We start from the raw sequence: 16456 nt of genomic DNA, 5'->3' as shown, positions 1-16456 counted from the left end.
GTCAATTTCAGAGACCTGTCTTAGCTTTAAATTTCACAGATATATGAAACAAACATTTGGCTGATTAAACAATCTGGCCTGTCTCAGGTAGACAACTTACATTTTGTTGTTGGCATCAGTTTGTCTTGAGAGACAATGGAGTACGCCTCTCCGGGGCGCAAGCCTGGGCATTGTGTATGGAGGTCCTTGGCTGCCCAGACAACCAGACTTATCTCTTGGCCTCACTGATGTGGTCCAAAGGAAAACAGAGCAATATGTTTGGCACCAGCCTAGCTACAGGAGTTTGCCAGAAGAAAGTGTACAAGACACCTTAAGGACCCCACTCTGGATTTGTGTAGGGTTTACACCTTAGCTTTTTATTCTCGTGAAGAAATCCCTCAAGGCAGTGGAGGTTTAGAATCAAGAGTTTTCCTTCTCCAAGATGGGTTGTTTCCAGGTTGACAAGCCCCATCTGCCCCTCATTTCCCCCTACATCACATGCAGAAACCTCCTTCTTGACCATTGGACCCACTACTGGTCTTATCCACACAATCATCCAGAGCCTGACTTCGCATGTAGAGGAAGTCCCTAACGCACCAAGGGTTTGACCCTCTCCTGGTTTAGTTGGCCAGTTGAAGCAATTTTCTGGAGTGTGGCCACTGTTGCATGCTGACAGTTTCTAGAAGCCACAGGTGAGAGCTGAGTGCAGGGTGGGGACCAAAGGTGGACAAACTACCCCAGAAGCACATGTCCGACTCTTCGTGACCCCATGGACCAGAGCACACCAGACACTCCTGTTTTCCACTGCCTCCCGCAGTTTAGTCAAACTCATGCTGGTAGCTGCGAGAACACTGTCCAACCACCTCGTCCTCTGTCATCCCCTTTTCCCTGTGCCCTCGATCTTTCCCAACATCAGGGGCTTTTCCAGGGAGTCTTCTCTTCTCATGAGGTGGCCAAAGTATTTTAGTCTCAGCTTCAGGATCTGTCCTTCCAGACATACTACTCTTCCCCTAACACCCCAGGCAACTTAAGTACCCTTTAGCATTTGACGAGACTGGGAGGAAGAGACATGACAGCTTGACTTAGAGGAATGGTGGAGGCAGATCAGGGCCATTCTTCACACTTATCTGCTAACCCTAATCTGAGTCTGACAATTTCCTTCCCTCTCCTGCTCCTCCACATGCAGAGCCATCAGTTTTATCCACTTTGACAGCTGGAGTCAAGCATGCTTCATTAAGAGCTTCCCTCAGGCTTTACATTCAGCTTGGCTGGAGTGTTGCCACGATGATTGACAGCTAGAGGGGGCCCCCTCCATATCAGCAGGACCGGAGGTGGAGCATCAAATGGGAAGCCTCCACCTCCAAAGTGCAGAGGACCGAAAGCCAGCTGAGATATTTCGGCACCAGAGGCAGGAAATCCCACAAGCATCTCTTGTAGTCAAAATGCAACTGTAATAAATAAAACAGCTAACAGACTCCACCTGGAGTCCTGCGTCCAGTTTGGGGCGTCACAGCTTAAAAAGGATACCGACAAGCTGGATGGTGTGTAGAAGAGGGCAGCCAAGATGATTGAGGGTTCTGCTCTCCAGCTTGAAAGAAGGACAGGTGAGCAGGCAGGACTAGCAAGGTCAGGGGGCTCTAAGGTTTGGATTTAATTGAGAAGGGAGATGGAGCAAGGACAGGTGATGCAGCAAGGCCAAATGGTGGTGCCTGCCTTCCTGTTTAGCCATGCTAAGATAACCATAGAGACTCTTCAAGAGGCAGCAGAAATGTTGTGGTGCCGAAACAAACCAACAAAGGCACAGCTCATACTTTGTTATAACAATTTAATTTAACACACTTGAGAGCTACAGACATTTAAAAAAAATTAAAAAGACACTCCTCCATAACATCTCCTTGAAAAGAGTTGGTTGTTTTTTTATTCCCATGTATCTGTGCTGAATCACTGGGGAAATTCCATGGTTGGCATGGGAGAAAGTAGAAATTTGGACGTGGTCTTCAATACGGTAATTGGTTTTGTCACTCCCCCTAGACAGAGACAAGAAGACAGCCTTGGTCTGGCGTTGACATAATGCAACTGATCCACGGCTAGTTCTGCTGGTACTTATTGGCTTTCACACTGTAAGGTATTTGTTACCCACCATGCATTGAGAGCAATTTATAACTATTCGCACTAAATAACCAAATCTTTGATTGATCTACATCAGAAATGCTGTGGATCTGGCAATCAAACCTTGACATTATCAGCTTTCAAAGAAGTACGAAAATGTTCTCTAGTCATATACTTCAAGTGCATTCATCAAAAGTTCACATAATATTATGCCAAATTATATAAATCAGTCTTCAATGGATTTGCAAATTACTTGGCTAGAATGAAAACAAACCTGTAACATAAGGCCATTTTAGATGAGAAAAATTCAGTCCATATGAAAATTCCAAGTTAAGGAACAATACATCTTCAGGGCCAAATGCTTTCCCATGTATTTTTTATTTAAAAAATAATAATGACATGTTAATTCCATATTCATAGAAAGTCTACAATGATCCTTTCAGAGAGAGGGTGTATCCCTGACACAAGTAGAATGATGAGGCCTTATCAGACTTCTAGAAAAAACACATTGGCAAATTATAACTTAACTAATGAAGGATTTTGGTGTTATGCCACCTTTGCACCCTGAAAGAATGGGGTTTTGGTTACGATGTCCATATATAACATGACTGTTGCTGTGAACTGAAAACAACAACAGTGGAGTCCTGATCATATTTGCTGGATTGATTACCATTCCAGACCTGGAAGGAAGAAGGAAGTACCACCCATTTCTTCATCCACTGGAATTTCCCAACATCCCTACCTCTGGGCTCCCCCCAGATGTTGAGCTCCAGTTCACAGCAGCCAGCAAGGCCATTGGTTAGGGTCCTGACACAGGGATGATGTAGTCCCAACAATGCTTGGAAGGCCACAGGCTTCCTTTTCCTTGCTTAACACATGCTAAATACCACAACGAGACTATCAGTGCATGATAGAAAGCAATGAAGTGTTCTTAAATCAGGTGCCTTCTTGACAATAAGGATATTGATACAATACTACAAATGCAGTCCCAACTTCCAGGGCTACATAATTGGCGGGGGGGGGGGGGACCAGAAACTGATCTTGATAGTCTTGGGCTTTTTCAGGGTAACCAAGTTAGCAGTCTAGAGAGAAAGGGCAGCTCACCCTGACAGATATTGAACTGCTGAGCCAGAGAACAGGGCATTAGATATGGAGGATTGTTCAGTCGGTAGAGCATGAGACTCTTAATCTCAGGTTCGTGGGTTTGAGCCCCACAGATTCCTGCATTGCAGGGGGTTGGACCAAACGACCCTCGTGGTCCCTTCCAACTCTACAGTTCTATTATTCAAAGACTCAAGCCAGAGAGGTTAGTTTTAGTTCAACCTGAGTGAAAACCAAACAACTCTTAACCCCAATGCTTTGGTCCTCCCAGATAGAGCAAGTGTGATGACCAGCTGGCTCAGCGAGTTTGAAATGGGGGACATTTCACTGCCGCTTTGAGCTCCTCCCACCAACCACCAGGGAGAAAGGCATCCCTATCACAACGAATGCAACCAAACAGTCAAGCGACTTGGTCAGGTATGCTGGATGCCCGTTCTTACAAAATACAAAAATAATTGCGTGTGTTTCCTGTTTGTTTTTTTAAAAAAGAAATCACTCAAGTCAAGAGTTTCGTGCTGGCCCGCCAACACCGAGTGAAACCTGAATATACCCGACGATAGCACCAGATATGTTTCTGAGATCATGCCAAGAGTTATTGCTTTTGTAGGCTACAGCACGTGGCCTTGCAGAGCAGATTCTCCTCTGATGCGCATTGGAGGGCAGCAGACTTGGGTAGCCCTGAGGGCAGTTTGGTGAGAGGAACTGGAGTTAAAGCACCATGCCTGTCCAATCTCAGTGAACAGCACCAGCCAAGGTCCCATGGGAGGAAAGAGAGGAGAGCAATTGGACAGAGACGGTGGCTGAGCTGCCTTCAAAGCAGCCCGCGAGGCGTCTTAGGCAGCCATTTCTCCCCGAGGCCACCGGTGGCTTCTTTGCGCCTGAAAGGGTCCTGAAGAGATGGGAGTGCTCACTTCCGGGAAGCCCGCTCGTTCCCGCGGTCCCGGGGGCCATGGCCCTGCTGACGGCACGTCTGGCAGCACTGGAGGCTGACGGTAGGGAGGTGGCACCTGCCCAGGAAGAGCAGCGTCTGGCAGAAGCTGAAGGAGAGCCTGTCGCGCTCGCAGGCAAAACCTGCAGGAAGAAAACAACATACCGAGATTTGAGCAGTGGCGTGTGGTTATTTTTGCAAGGGAACGGTTGGAGCTAGAGGCACCAGCTTGTGAGGGGCATTGTGGGGGGCAACATTGTACACATGAGAATCGTGTCTCCCCCCCCCCACCTAAGCCAGGCAGAAGCTTCCTGGGATTTGGGAAGGAGGTGCCAGGGTTCTGACAGGATGCTGGAACTCACCTGTCCTGAATCTTTCTACGTTCAGCTTCATTGGATACCCATGAGTTCTGCTTGTTGTGACAGAGGGAGAAAAAACTTTCTCTCCTTTGATTCACATCGTCTTCTCCCATTAGAGCCAGGAAGGGAGAAGAAGGGTTTGCCTTTCTCCTCCCACAACTGGGGAGGGGGAACACACAATTCCCACACTCTGCTGCCCATCTTCTGTCCCCTCCCCTTCCACCACCTGAAGCACTCATGCAAATGCCCCCCCATCCCATCCTGCCTCTCCTGATGTGAAACAGATGCTGCACTGCTGGAAGGGAGTGCATCCCACCATCACTCATCTCAGATCTGTCCATATTCAGGATAAATGTTCCCCTGGGTGAAAAAACAATGGAGTGCTAAAAACCACATTGCAGCGATTGATGTGAGAACAGGGATTCACCCCCAGATCTTTCCTGTGGCTGCCTAGATCATGGGTAGGCAAACTAATGCCCAGGGGCCAGATGCGGCCCAATCACCTTCTCGATCCGGCCCGCAGACGGTCTGGGAATCAGTGTGTTTTTACATGAGTAGAATGTGTGCTTTCATTTAAAATGCATCTCTGGGTTATTTGTGGGGCATAGGAATTCGTTCATTTCCCCCCCTGCAAAATATAGTCTGCCCCCCCCCCCAAGGTCTGAGGGACAGTGGAGCGGCCCCCTGCTTAAAAAGTTTGCTGACCCCTGGCCTAGATCTTCACTAGAAGAGGAAGGGAAGGTTTGTGCATCTCATCTACAACCTGGAGACACTCCTCCCATCCACACCACCTGCTGCTTTACACACACACACACACACACACACACACACACACACACACGTCAAGCAATCTCTGCATGTTTTTCCTCATCAGAAAGTAGCCCCTGTGAACGTCTGCCGGCCTGTTCCAGTGTTCCATGCTTTCACTTTGGAAGAAAGTTATGTCACCAGCAGTGACATCTGCAAATACTACCTTTTCCAATATCATCTCTTTCCAACTGTTATAAGAATTTTAAGGTCATATATTAAAAAAATAAATCTTCATAACTGTACATAACTGTATATATAAACCACATGTCTGAAAAAGGGTACTGAACAAATTGACCTCAAATATTTCTCTGCAAGGTCTGCAAGTGGGAAACCTCCCCATTGTCTTTTTCCTCACAAATCCTGTCCTCACAAATACTGTCTCAAGGGCACATTCAAGATATGAACAGGGTGTGAGCCTGTGACCTGTGACCTAGATTCAGGAATTAAGTAGTTATAATAACAAAAGAGTGGCCAAAACCCAGATAATGCAATCAGGTAACTTGCCAGACAGGAGATAAACAACGCACTCAGATTTCTGTTGTAGACAGCCTTTTCTGTGATGTAGATATGATGTATCTGGGGGGTGGTCTTGGACTCCAGGGCGGGCAATTTAAAAATGTCTATATAAGGGCTTGCGCACATGGCTTGGCGTCCTCCTCCTCTCTCCTGTGTGTGAGGGAGCACCCTGTTGCAACAGTTAATAAAGATCAGGCTTACTAGCTGCTTTGCTTCTCAATATTCTCTAGTTGGTCTCTGTTATTTTCTCCTATCGATAGTGAACCTACGAAAGGACTCTATATGGGCTCTTGGATACTCCATAAGGGAAAAGGAGCAGTTTTTTTCCATTTATATCACAACTATAAGGTGGGGAAGATCACATGCACACTAAGGAATAGGGAGCCACTTTTCAGACTCTTGTGAATTAGGATGACCTCAGGCTTTGGCAACTTGTCACAACTGGATGTGTTGCCTGAATGATGATCTGTCTCCTAATCTTCCACTATTTTCTTTATAAAAATAGCTTAATTTACACCCAAGAGGCTTCCTCCAGACTCTTTATTTCAGCTGTGCTAATCCTCTCGGAGAAGCCCCCAGCCCCCAATGCTAATATGGTGTGAAAGTTTGCTTTTGGCTGTTTGGGGGGTCAGGCTGGATGAGGAGGAATGTGTGGGATCAGGGCCTGTTGGGACACACAATTTGGTTTTGTATGCTTGCTTTTAAATTATGATGATTTTCTCTGCATATTATTCATAATTATTTTACTGGGGTCTTCCAACAAAGAGATTATTTAAGCTGTTTATAAAATTCCTTAACCAGCTGAAAGATGGTTAAGAAGGTGCCTGATGCTGTTAAAACTAAGCCCGTTGTCAGAGAAACGAACTAAACTTCATGCTTGAGAGACTGTTTTGCTTTTGTATTTCCATCACCCCCAACCTCTCTTGCAGTGGAAACAGAGCCAAGACCATCGGTTGACAAGGCTCCCCCTCCAGCACAAGAGTGAATTTCTGCTTAGCCCATTATCTCAGGCGATACCAGGTGAGGCCACCCCCCACCCCATCGCTAATCATTTACAGCCAAGAGGAATGGCCTGGGATTAACCTGCTGCTCAGTGATGTGGAATGGGAACCAGGAGGCTTGCTTGGATGCTTGGCAAGGCACTAGGCTCCTCCAATGAGCTCATGATCACTTGCTGTTTCCCATCACTCCCAAGGCTCAGAGCTCATAAACAGCTCACTGAGCACTGCGCTGATGCAGCCAGTTCCTCGCCTAGCGCTCCTCCAGCATCCCTTCCGCACTGTGCATTTAAAGCACTCTTATACCACTTTATGAATTATGGTGCTGGAGAAGACTCTTGAGAGTCCCATGGACTGCAAGAAAATCAAACGCATCCATTCTTAAGGAAATCAGCCCTGAGTGCTCACTGGAAGGACAGATCGTGAAGCTGAGGCTCCAATACTTTGGCCACCTCATGAGAAGAGAAGACTCCCTGGAGAAGACACTGATGCTGGGAAAGATGGAGGGCACAAGGAGAAGGCGACGACAGAGGACGAGATGGTTGGATAGTGTTTTCGAGGTTACCAGCATGAGTTTGACCAAACTGCGGGAGGTAGTGGAGGACAGAGGTGCCTGGAGTGCTCTGGTCCATGGGGTCACGAAGAGTCGGACACGACTAAACGACTAAACAACAACAACAACACTTTAGGACGCAGGTGGTGCTGTAGGTTAAACCACAGAGCCTAGGACTTGCCGATCAGAAGGTCAGGCGGTTTGAATCCCCGTGACAGGGTGAACTCTCGTTGCTCAGTCCCTGCTCCTGCCAACCTAGCAGTTCGAAAGCACATCCAAGTGCAAGTAGATAAATAGGTACCACTCTGGCGGGAAGGTAAACGGCGTTTCCGTGTGCTGCTCTGGTTCGCCAGAAGAGGCTTAGTCATGCTGGCCACATGACCCAGAAGCTGTATGCCGGCTCCCTTGGCCAGTAAAGTGAGATGAGCGCCGCAACCCCAGAGTCGTCCGCAACTGGACCTAATGGTCAGGGGTCCCTTTACCTTTACCACTTTAACGACCATACTTTTTCACCCCTGCCAAGAGTCCTGAGAAACGTAGTTTGTACAGGGTGCTGGGAGTTGCTAGGAGACCCTTAGCAAACCACGTGTGCAAGCCACGTAACCCCAAAGGCAGGACATGAGGTGGTGCTCAGCTCTTTGCAATGCCAGTCTGAAAAATGCAACTCAAAATGGTTCTTACTTTTGGGGGGGGAGGAGGCTGAGGAGATGGCTTTGAGAGAGGGAAACTGCCATTCCCAGGAGTCTTTGGGGAAGGTCATGTGCTTTCAATGGATGGTGTGTATTGTGGCCACAATAGCCCCGGGCTGCTACTAGACAGCAGCTTGAGATTCCAAATGGCTGTTCAACAATTCCAAATGGGTAATTGGCGAGGTGTCTTTTTAACTTACGTTATTGGATTGTACAAGGGACATGAAGGGCAATCAGGATTAAATAGCTGGAGTGTGTGTCTATTTACGACAATGATGCTGAGTAGACACTGCAACAAAACACCCTGCATGTGTGGGGAACCCCAATCCCACAATGAAGTCTCCCTGGGAGCCCCCCAGAGCATTAGGCAGCTCCCCTCCTCAAAGGCAATGGCTGAAGAGAGAGGTTTCTTTTGCCTACTGATAAAAAATGTGCCTGGAACACAGGAGCCATTTCCTAGTCCATGGAGATTAGCAGTCATGACCTCGCACAGGTCAGAGGTTAAGACCTCTAAACCTCTGGCTCGCCAGCTCTATCACAGGCTAAACCTTCCCTCGCTTTTGCAAATCGCACATCAGGAAGTTTATTTTCCTGCAGCGTTCAAGTATTGTGAGTGAATAGCACCATCCTGCACAAAAAGGCAAAGAAGCCTGTAGCCTAACCCTGGGAAACAAATACGAAAGGCCTGGTGTGTTTTTATAAACAGGTCAGCAGTCTGGATGGGCAGCCTGCTGGATCAGTATCCTCTTCTCACAGGGGCCAAACAGATGCCCATCATGGGAAATCCGCAAGCAGGATCCGAGCACAAGAGTCCTCTCCCCTCCTGTCCTTTCTAGAAACTGGTATTCAGAAGCATTGCTGCTTCCAGCTGTGGAGGCAGAGCACAGCCATCACAGCTAGTGAGCCCATCAATAGCCCTCTCCTCCATGAATTTGTCAAATCCTCTTTTAAAGCTATCCAAGTTGGAGACCATCACTACCTCCTGTGCAAGGGAGTTTCACAGGTTAACTATGCACTGCGTACAGAAGTGCATTGGTGCCTCCGGTTGCGCACGGGATCCATTCTGGAGCTCCGGTCGGATCCCAAGGTGTGCGTATCCGGAGGTGCCGCTTCTGCGCATGCGCGCATGGCGAAACCTGGAAAAATACTTCCAGGTTTGCCACATACGTATCCTGAAGGATACATAACCGGAGGTGAACGTAAGTAGAGGTACCACTGAACTGTGGACGCTCGGGTTGCGAATGCAATCCGTGTGGGAGGCACGTTCGCAACCCACAGCATCCGCAACGCACGCGCGGGTTGAGATTCGGCACTTCTGCACATGCGTGAGCACCGAAACCCAAAGTAACCTCTTCCAGTACCTCGGGGTTTTGGTGTGTCCGTAACCTGAAAATGTGCAACCTGAAGCATCTGTAACCCGAGGTATGACTGTACTTTCTTTTAGCCATCTTCAATCTTCCAACATTCAGCTTCAATGGATGTCTGCAAGTTCTAGTGTTATGAGTAGGGTTGGGTGATATCGGCATTTCAACATCGTGATGTATCACCAGATAAACATCACAATATAGTGATACATCGTGAAAAGCAGAGGGAGGAACACCCAGCATCGGTTCCAGCCCCGCAAAGAAGAAGGCAACCAAGGCCCAACCACAATCTACCAGGGGGGGAAGGCACCATTGCACTCTGACCCTCAAACCAGTCCTGGACGATGTATCAATACATCACCCAGGCCTCAACTGCAGCTGCTCTGGTGCTGTTCTTCAGATTAGTCTGAACAGGCATTTGTAGTTTTCCAGCTGCAAATCGTGATTATTTCTGTCGGGGGCTGGAACCAGGAAGCTGCCTTGTCAGGCTGTCGATCAGCCACAAGATAGCTTCAGGTTCTCTGCCCCTAACCTTCTCCAGCCTCTGGTGCCCTCCAGATGCTTTGTATTGCAACTCCCATCAACTCCAGCCAGCATGGCTGCATGAAGCTAGGGATGATGGGAGCATGACCACATGGGCTGGGGCTGATGGGAGTTGTAGTCCAAAACATCTGGAAGCCAACAGGGTGTGAAGGTAGCCACTGGGTCACCATTATAATCTGAAGGGAGGTTACTTTTTGGGAGGTCTGTGGATACTGCCTTGGGTAGATTGTTGGCTAGAGACTCATACCTGTCAACTGTCCAGATTTGACCGGTGCACACCAAAATCACAGAAGCCATCCTGGCTTCTGATTGGATGTCCTGTTTTCGGTGCTGAGTTCTCACGCCAGTCAGCTGGCTCCGTGAGAACTTGGCACCAAGAGACTCCCATGCAAAAGAAGGTGCCCATGGAGGTGGAGGGAGGAGCTGTTGAAGGGGCACATTGGGTTGCCTCTGCCAGGCCCAGACGCCATGCCTCCTGCCCCACAATGCCCCCACCAGAGGAGAAGAAGCTGACAAGGATGAGGATGATAACAGGGAAGAGGAGGAGCTGGAGGTGCTGGTCTGGGGCTGAGGGAGCTGCTGCTGGAGACAGGGAGCTGGGGTGAGCACAACACTGAAAGCCACACATCTTGATTTTAATCAGTGGGTTGTTGGAAGGTACGGAGACATACAAACTCCTAACCCGTTAATTTTAGATCCCAAGAACTTGTAGGTTTTACCTGCCATTTTTAAAAGCCGCTGGGGCAGCTATGGACATCTGAAGCATTTGCCCATTTAAGAAGAGCTACAATCCACAGGCTTTTCTGTGCGGTTCTGGGGCCAGCACCGATAGGCCAGCCTTACAACATGGAATTTCTCCAACTGGGGAACAAACATTGGCAGCCTTTCGTGTGGAGGAGATATTTTGCAGCTGATAATGTAAGCGTCTGTTCTCCAGTCCCGTCCCCCCCCCTCCCACCAGACAGGCAACTTAAAAGCATAATGTTCAACAGCAAAGCAAACTGAATATTTTAATTAAGGGCTGGTTGAGTCCCTCCGTGCCAAATCATACTCAGCAGAAACTCACAAGGTCTCGATGGGATCAAATCCCTCTTTGGATATTATTCAGAAGGTTTACTCCTAAATCTGCTGCTAAGCCCGGAGGGAAGAGGTTGAATTTTTTCACAGGGTCACAGAAACAAACTTTGATGCACATTCCTAGATAAGGAAACGGCAGCTTGGAGAGAGGGAATTGTCGGGTCAGCTTTAAAAAGTGTGCAGGAGAGCCAAACTAGGCAATGTCTTAGCTACTTAGCGGTACTGTTAAATGCAGAGGCTTTTTCATTCCCTTCAGAAGATGCCAGCATGGACCCAGGACCTCAGCATGGGGATCTGGGGGCTTTAACCCTTTCCCAACTGGAGGTTTCCCCCAGTGCAAAATGCAGGCAGGAGGAGACCAGTCCAGACTGGGTCCAGATCTAGGGGGAAATCAAACCCCATGGTCTTAATCCATATTGTGCTTGCTCCTTGCAATCTGTGTAAAAAAAGAGAAAAACATCCCTGCATGTAAGGGTACAGATCCATAGTTCATTGTAACTTTGCAAAATGTAGTGATGGCCTCTACTTTGGATGGCTTTAAAAGAGGATTGGACAAATTCATGGAAAATTAGGCTATCTGCGTAGCCTTACAGGTCACAGTGGCTGTGCTTTTCCTCCAGGGTTGAGGCCTGAAGGTCAGATACTGGGAATCACAAGTGAGAAGAGCACTTCTCTTGCACTTGGGTCCTGCTTGTGGGCTTCCCATAATGGAATCTGGCTGGTTGTCATGGACTGGCTGGATGCAGAGGAGGGGGGGAGGCACCAGCTGGGGAACAACCCCCCCCCAGGGAAGAAGACTCAGAACCAGGGTACTGGTGGTGGGACTATGATGAGTGGTCAGAGGGAGAAGCCTGGGAGGAGGAGGAGGAGTCAGAAGCTGAAGAGGTAACAGGGTTTAGTGAGCAGGAAGAGGCTATGGCAGAGAGAAGCCCAGAATCAGGGGCAGAAGAGGAGGCTGGGAAGGAGCGGGGCCAAGCAGCAGCAATGAGGCAGGTTGCTGAAGAAGCCAGGGGGTCTCTCCCTCCTGCTGCGACCAGCTCCCCTTCCTGCCTGGTCTCCCAGAACCAGAAGAGGTATGAAGAGAGAGCCTCAGGTTGCTGGGGAAGGAACCAGGAGAGGAGCCTTAGAGAGCGGGGGAAAGGCAAGGTCCTTGCAACTGCCTCATTGGGACAAGACCTACTGGGAAGAGTTACTGTGATCATCAGGCCTGCACTTCTGGTTTCTTTGAATAAAGAGTAAACTTCATTGGCACCGGTGTTTTTATTGCTGACCTACCCCTGACTCTGGTTCCTGATATTGGTCACTGTCAGAACAGGAGGCTGGATGCTAAATAGGCCCCCTCGGGCCACTGATCTGAAATTTTGGGCACATGTGCCCAAGGGGCTGACTCCTCCCCTCTGAGATCATGGACTCAGAATCAGGGGCATCATAAGTTTCACATGTGAACCCAAGAGGGTTCACACATTTGAATTTGTCAGTGTATGTATACTTACTCCAAGTCACTTCCAGATGACCTGCTTCTTGTGCCTTCATCCTCACTTGTTTGCATAGCGTTTGTGGGGAAGTGACATGACATCTGCTGTTTAATGCACAACCATCCTGGTTTGTTTGCAGGGAGGTTATACAGTGGTACCTCGGGTTAAGTACTTCATTTGTTCCGGAGGTCCGTTCTTAACCTGAAACTGTTCTTAACCTGAAGCACCACTTTAGCTAATGGGGCCTCCTGCTGCCGCCGCACTGCCGGAGCACGATTTCTGTTCTCATCCTGAAGTAAAGTTCTTAACCCGAGGTAATATTTCTGGGTTAGCGGAGTCTGTAACCTGAAGTGTATGTAACCTGAAGCATATGTAACCCAAGTTACCACTGTATGTTATAAATTCGAGCAATTCCTGGAGTATTTCCCCATCACCTTCCTTACTCCAAAAAGCCAAATTCTGGGGAGAAAGTGGGCTTGCTACACAACAGAGGGCATTATCAACACTTCCCTTCCCTTTGCTCTTTCTAGGCACAGCCTGTGCTTTAAAGTTCTGTATCTGAGTGCCTCCCCCCTTTTTTTGCTCCAGAGCGTTCCCTGCAAAAACTCGATCTTTAGTGCTCCATTGGCGCAAACATCAATCCATGGAAAACCAGAATTGACATTTGCTCTCACTGAACACTAAAGAGCAGGTTTTACCAGGGAAAGCTCTGGGTAAAAAAACAAAACAAAACTTGGACATCGAGCTTTAAAGTGTGGACCTGTGCCTGGAAAGAGCAGGGCAAATAAGTGCAGATAAACCCAGAGCCAAATCCATGTCAATCGGCTTTTAACTTGGAGTGTTTCAGATCCTGCAGCCTCCTTCATTGGGTGGGACGTGTTAGGATGCCGTTTATGCATACAAATGTTGTTAGCTTTCATTTTGTTCCAGTTTTATATTGCTTTTCATTTTTGCAGTATACGTTAAGTCACTTTGAGCTTACTTTTCGTAAAAAGGACAACTAATAAGTGTCAGCAACGCCACCACAATTTGAATTTGCTAGTATGCAACTGAATGCCACCTGCAAAATAGTAGCAGACTGGAAGTCGTTTGCTTGGCTTTGCCTTTGATCTTAATTGCCTTTGTAATGTGCACCTGTCGGTCACCCACCCTGGACCTCCGGACTGCGATGGGCTATAAATCCAATCAATGCTACCGCAGAAAGGGATTTCAAAAGTGGAGGCAGTGCTTTCTAATTTCTACAACACATCAAAGGAGAATTCAAAGGTCTTCGGGGCTTTATTAAGAGTTTTGGGGTCCCAAAGCAGGGGCGGCAGCTGAGCTGCAGACCCTTTTCTCTCTGGGGCAACGCAGACAGAAAGGAGCAGCAAGGAATCAGGGGAAAGAATGTCTAGTTTGACCACAAAGGTCTCTTTCAGCTCAGCAAACAATGACATCACTGTGTCAGAGGTTACAGCTAGCCCCACCAAACACCCCCTCCTCCAGCATCAAAGGGGCAAACTGGGGGAAGGGAGCGAGTGGATATTATCCTCTGGAGAAGCCCCCCAGGCCTGTAAAGAGACATTTCTGCCTTTCCTGGATCTTGAGCTGGCTCTTACTGGATCCCCTTTGAACACAAAATCACCTCCGTCCTTTTGTCTGGATGGATTTTGCACTTGGATTTTGCATTATTAGACTCAAATGTTTCCATGGAGATTCCTCCAGGGAGGAAGAACCGTACCTTGGAACTGGTTCCTGACTAGAGCAGTCAGGAAACAAAGCCAGGGAGTTAGCCAAGAGTTGCAGAGGATGATGCTCGCTCTCTCTCTGCCCCCCTGCCCTGCCTTGACTGCTACCACCAACTCCGAGCACCATCTGAAAGATGCCACAGGAAGCTGTGGAGAAGAACGCCTTGAGAATATTGCTCTGGTGCCTCTGGTGGAGCCCTGCTTCCTCTCGGCAAGGCCTCTTATCTCCGGCCTTCAAGAGGGCTCTTTCAGGGAGCTATTTCTGCAGGAAGGACCCGGCATCTGTCTCTCTGCCAATCTTAGCAGCCGAGAGTCCTTCTCCCAGGGCAAGACACCTCTTCACACACACATACAGGACGCTCAATAAATGATAGCTGTCAAGTGGCTCATTACAGGGACTAACCTGAGCATAAAATGGAAGGGCTCATGGCATTAACACCCGAACACTTGTGATTTCTGCACTGAAGAGGGTCGGACTAGTTGGAGTCCCTTCCAATTATGTGATTCTAAAAGATATTGCATCTCCACTGATCACAGGTTTGTATCCAGTACAGAGCAATCATGTCTACGTGTCTCCAGCCACCAGTCTGCTTCCAGCTCACCCATATATATATACACTGGCTCTTGATCTCCTACAAAGCAGTTAGGTGAGGAGGGTGGAGGAAAGGCCTACAGCTTGGAGGCACCACCCCACCCCCCAGTTGTAGCTCTTGCTGAGATAGTTCAGTAAGGACAGCATGAAACTTTTAATATCAGGGTCAAGGGTTCGAGCCCCACGCTCGTCCTGTGTTGGACGAGATGACCATCAGGGTTCATTAATTCTACAATTCTATGCTTCCAACCCATCTCGTTCTTTTGGGATGCCAATGAGGACACTTAAGTGGCCAGCTAAGGTTGTTGTCTTACTAAGAAACTTGTCTGACTAGGTCAGCGATTTCAGTCAGCCAGACTGATCCCCCCCCAAAATTACAACCTTCCAAATGCCCTGGGGTGGGGGGGACACAGAACATCCCATTTTCCCCCTCACAATATCTCAGTAGTCATTTTGGGTGCTACAATCTCAAGCTGTGTCCCCCCCCAAACCCCGCCACAAATTTTCGGGGTGAGAGCGAGGCGTAGGTCACATGATTCACCCCAGAGAACATGTTGCAAGCTGCGTGTCCTGGTTTTGCATCAGGGAAAGTTGGAAGGTATGTTTCCAAGCAGTTTGGCTTTCAGCCTAACATGCAAACCAGTTTGCACACACATGTCCTTGCACACATGCTTTCACTCAGTGCATTTTAAAAGCAACAACTTTTCCCTGTGACAGGAAGGGGAAAGCGGGCTTCTGCAGCAACTGAAGGATTCCCCTTTGGTGATTTGCGTAATCTTGTTTCGTGGCTTTCAGTTAATTTATCCCTGTTAGTTATAAAGTTTGGCTCCTTGTTCAGTCTTGAACTGGGGGAAGCTGACAAGCCACAGCTGCACAGTGTAACACACACACACACACACACACACACACACACACACACACACACACAAACACACACACTGCTCTTCCTTCTTAACATTCTGTGTTACTACATTTTTATTAGCCTTCTGCAGCTGATAAGAAGCGAGTTTATTAATAGCCTGATCTTCCACACAGAGAATCCAGCATGGGTTTATGGACTGCTGATGACGACGCTTCCCACTTCCTAAAGGGAGGCAGGATGCTGGGAAGAGAGGCATCACCACCTGGGGCAAAGGGCCTGCTTCCACTCAGGCAGCTCCTAATGCCACACAATCATCGCTTTTCTGCTATAAACTATAAGCGGAATCACTACTGACTTCTCACCCCTGGGAGTGGAGGGCGGACAGAGTCCTCTGTGCACCTGTTTGGGCCTCCCACCATGTTCCCCCATACACTGGGGGCACTGCAAGCAGGGACTGCCTCCTCCCCCTTCCGCCCGCCAGTCCAAGGCTACTTTCCCAGAGGCATCTGGCTGGCCACTGCAAGAAGAAGAATATGAGTTTGGATTTGATATCCCGCTTTATCACTACCCTAAGGAGTCTCAACTTGGACGCGGGTGGCGCTGTGGGTAAAAGCCTCAGCGCCTAGGGCTTGCCGATCGAAAGGTCGGCGGTTCGAATCCCCGCGGCGGGGTGCGCTCCCGTTGCTCGGTCCCAGCGCCTGCCAACCTAGCAGTTCGAAAGCACCTCTGGGTGCAAGTAGATAAATAGGGACCGCTTACTAGCGGGAAGGTAAA

General features: G+C 48.5%; 1 protein-coding gene across 1 annotated transcript in view; it reads right to left on the bottom strand.

Moving 5' to 3' along the window:
* Positions 1-1787: 1787 nt before the first annotated feature.
* ADAMTS7 (ADAM metallopeptidase with thrombospondin type 1 motif 7) overlaps positions 1788-16456 on the bottom strand; it is a 68380-nt gene continuing 53711 nt past the window's right edge. Inside the window, exon 24 of the mRNA XM_028705450.2 lies at positions 1788-4260. Within this exon, the coding sequence (XP_028561283.2) occupies positions 4097-4260 (164 nt within the window). The 3' untranslated portion in view covers positions 1788-4096. The remainder of the gene's footprint in view (positions 4261-16456) is intronic.

The sequence above is a fragment of the Podarcis muralis genome, chromosome 14 (assembly GCF_964188315.1).
Source record: "Podarcis muralis chromosome 14, rPodMur119.hap1.1, whole genome shotgun sequence".
Classification (NCBI taxonomy): domain Eukaryota; kingdom Metazoa; phylum Chordata; class Lepidosauria; order Squamata; family Lacertidae; genus Podarcis; species Podarcis muralis.
This window is presented reverse-complemented; position numbering and strand designations above follow the sequence as displayed.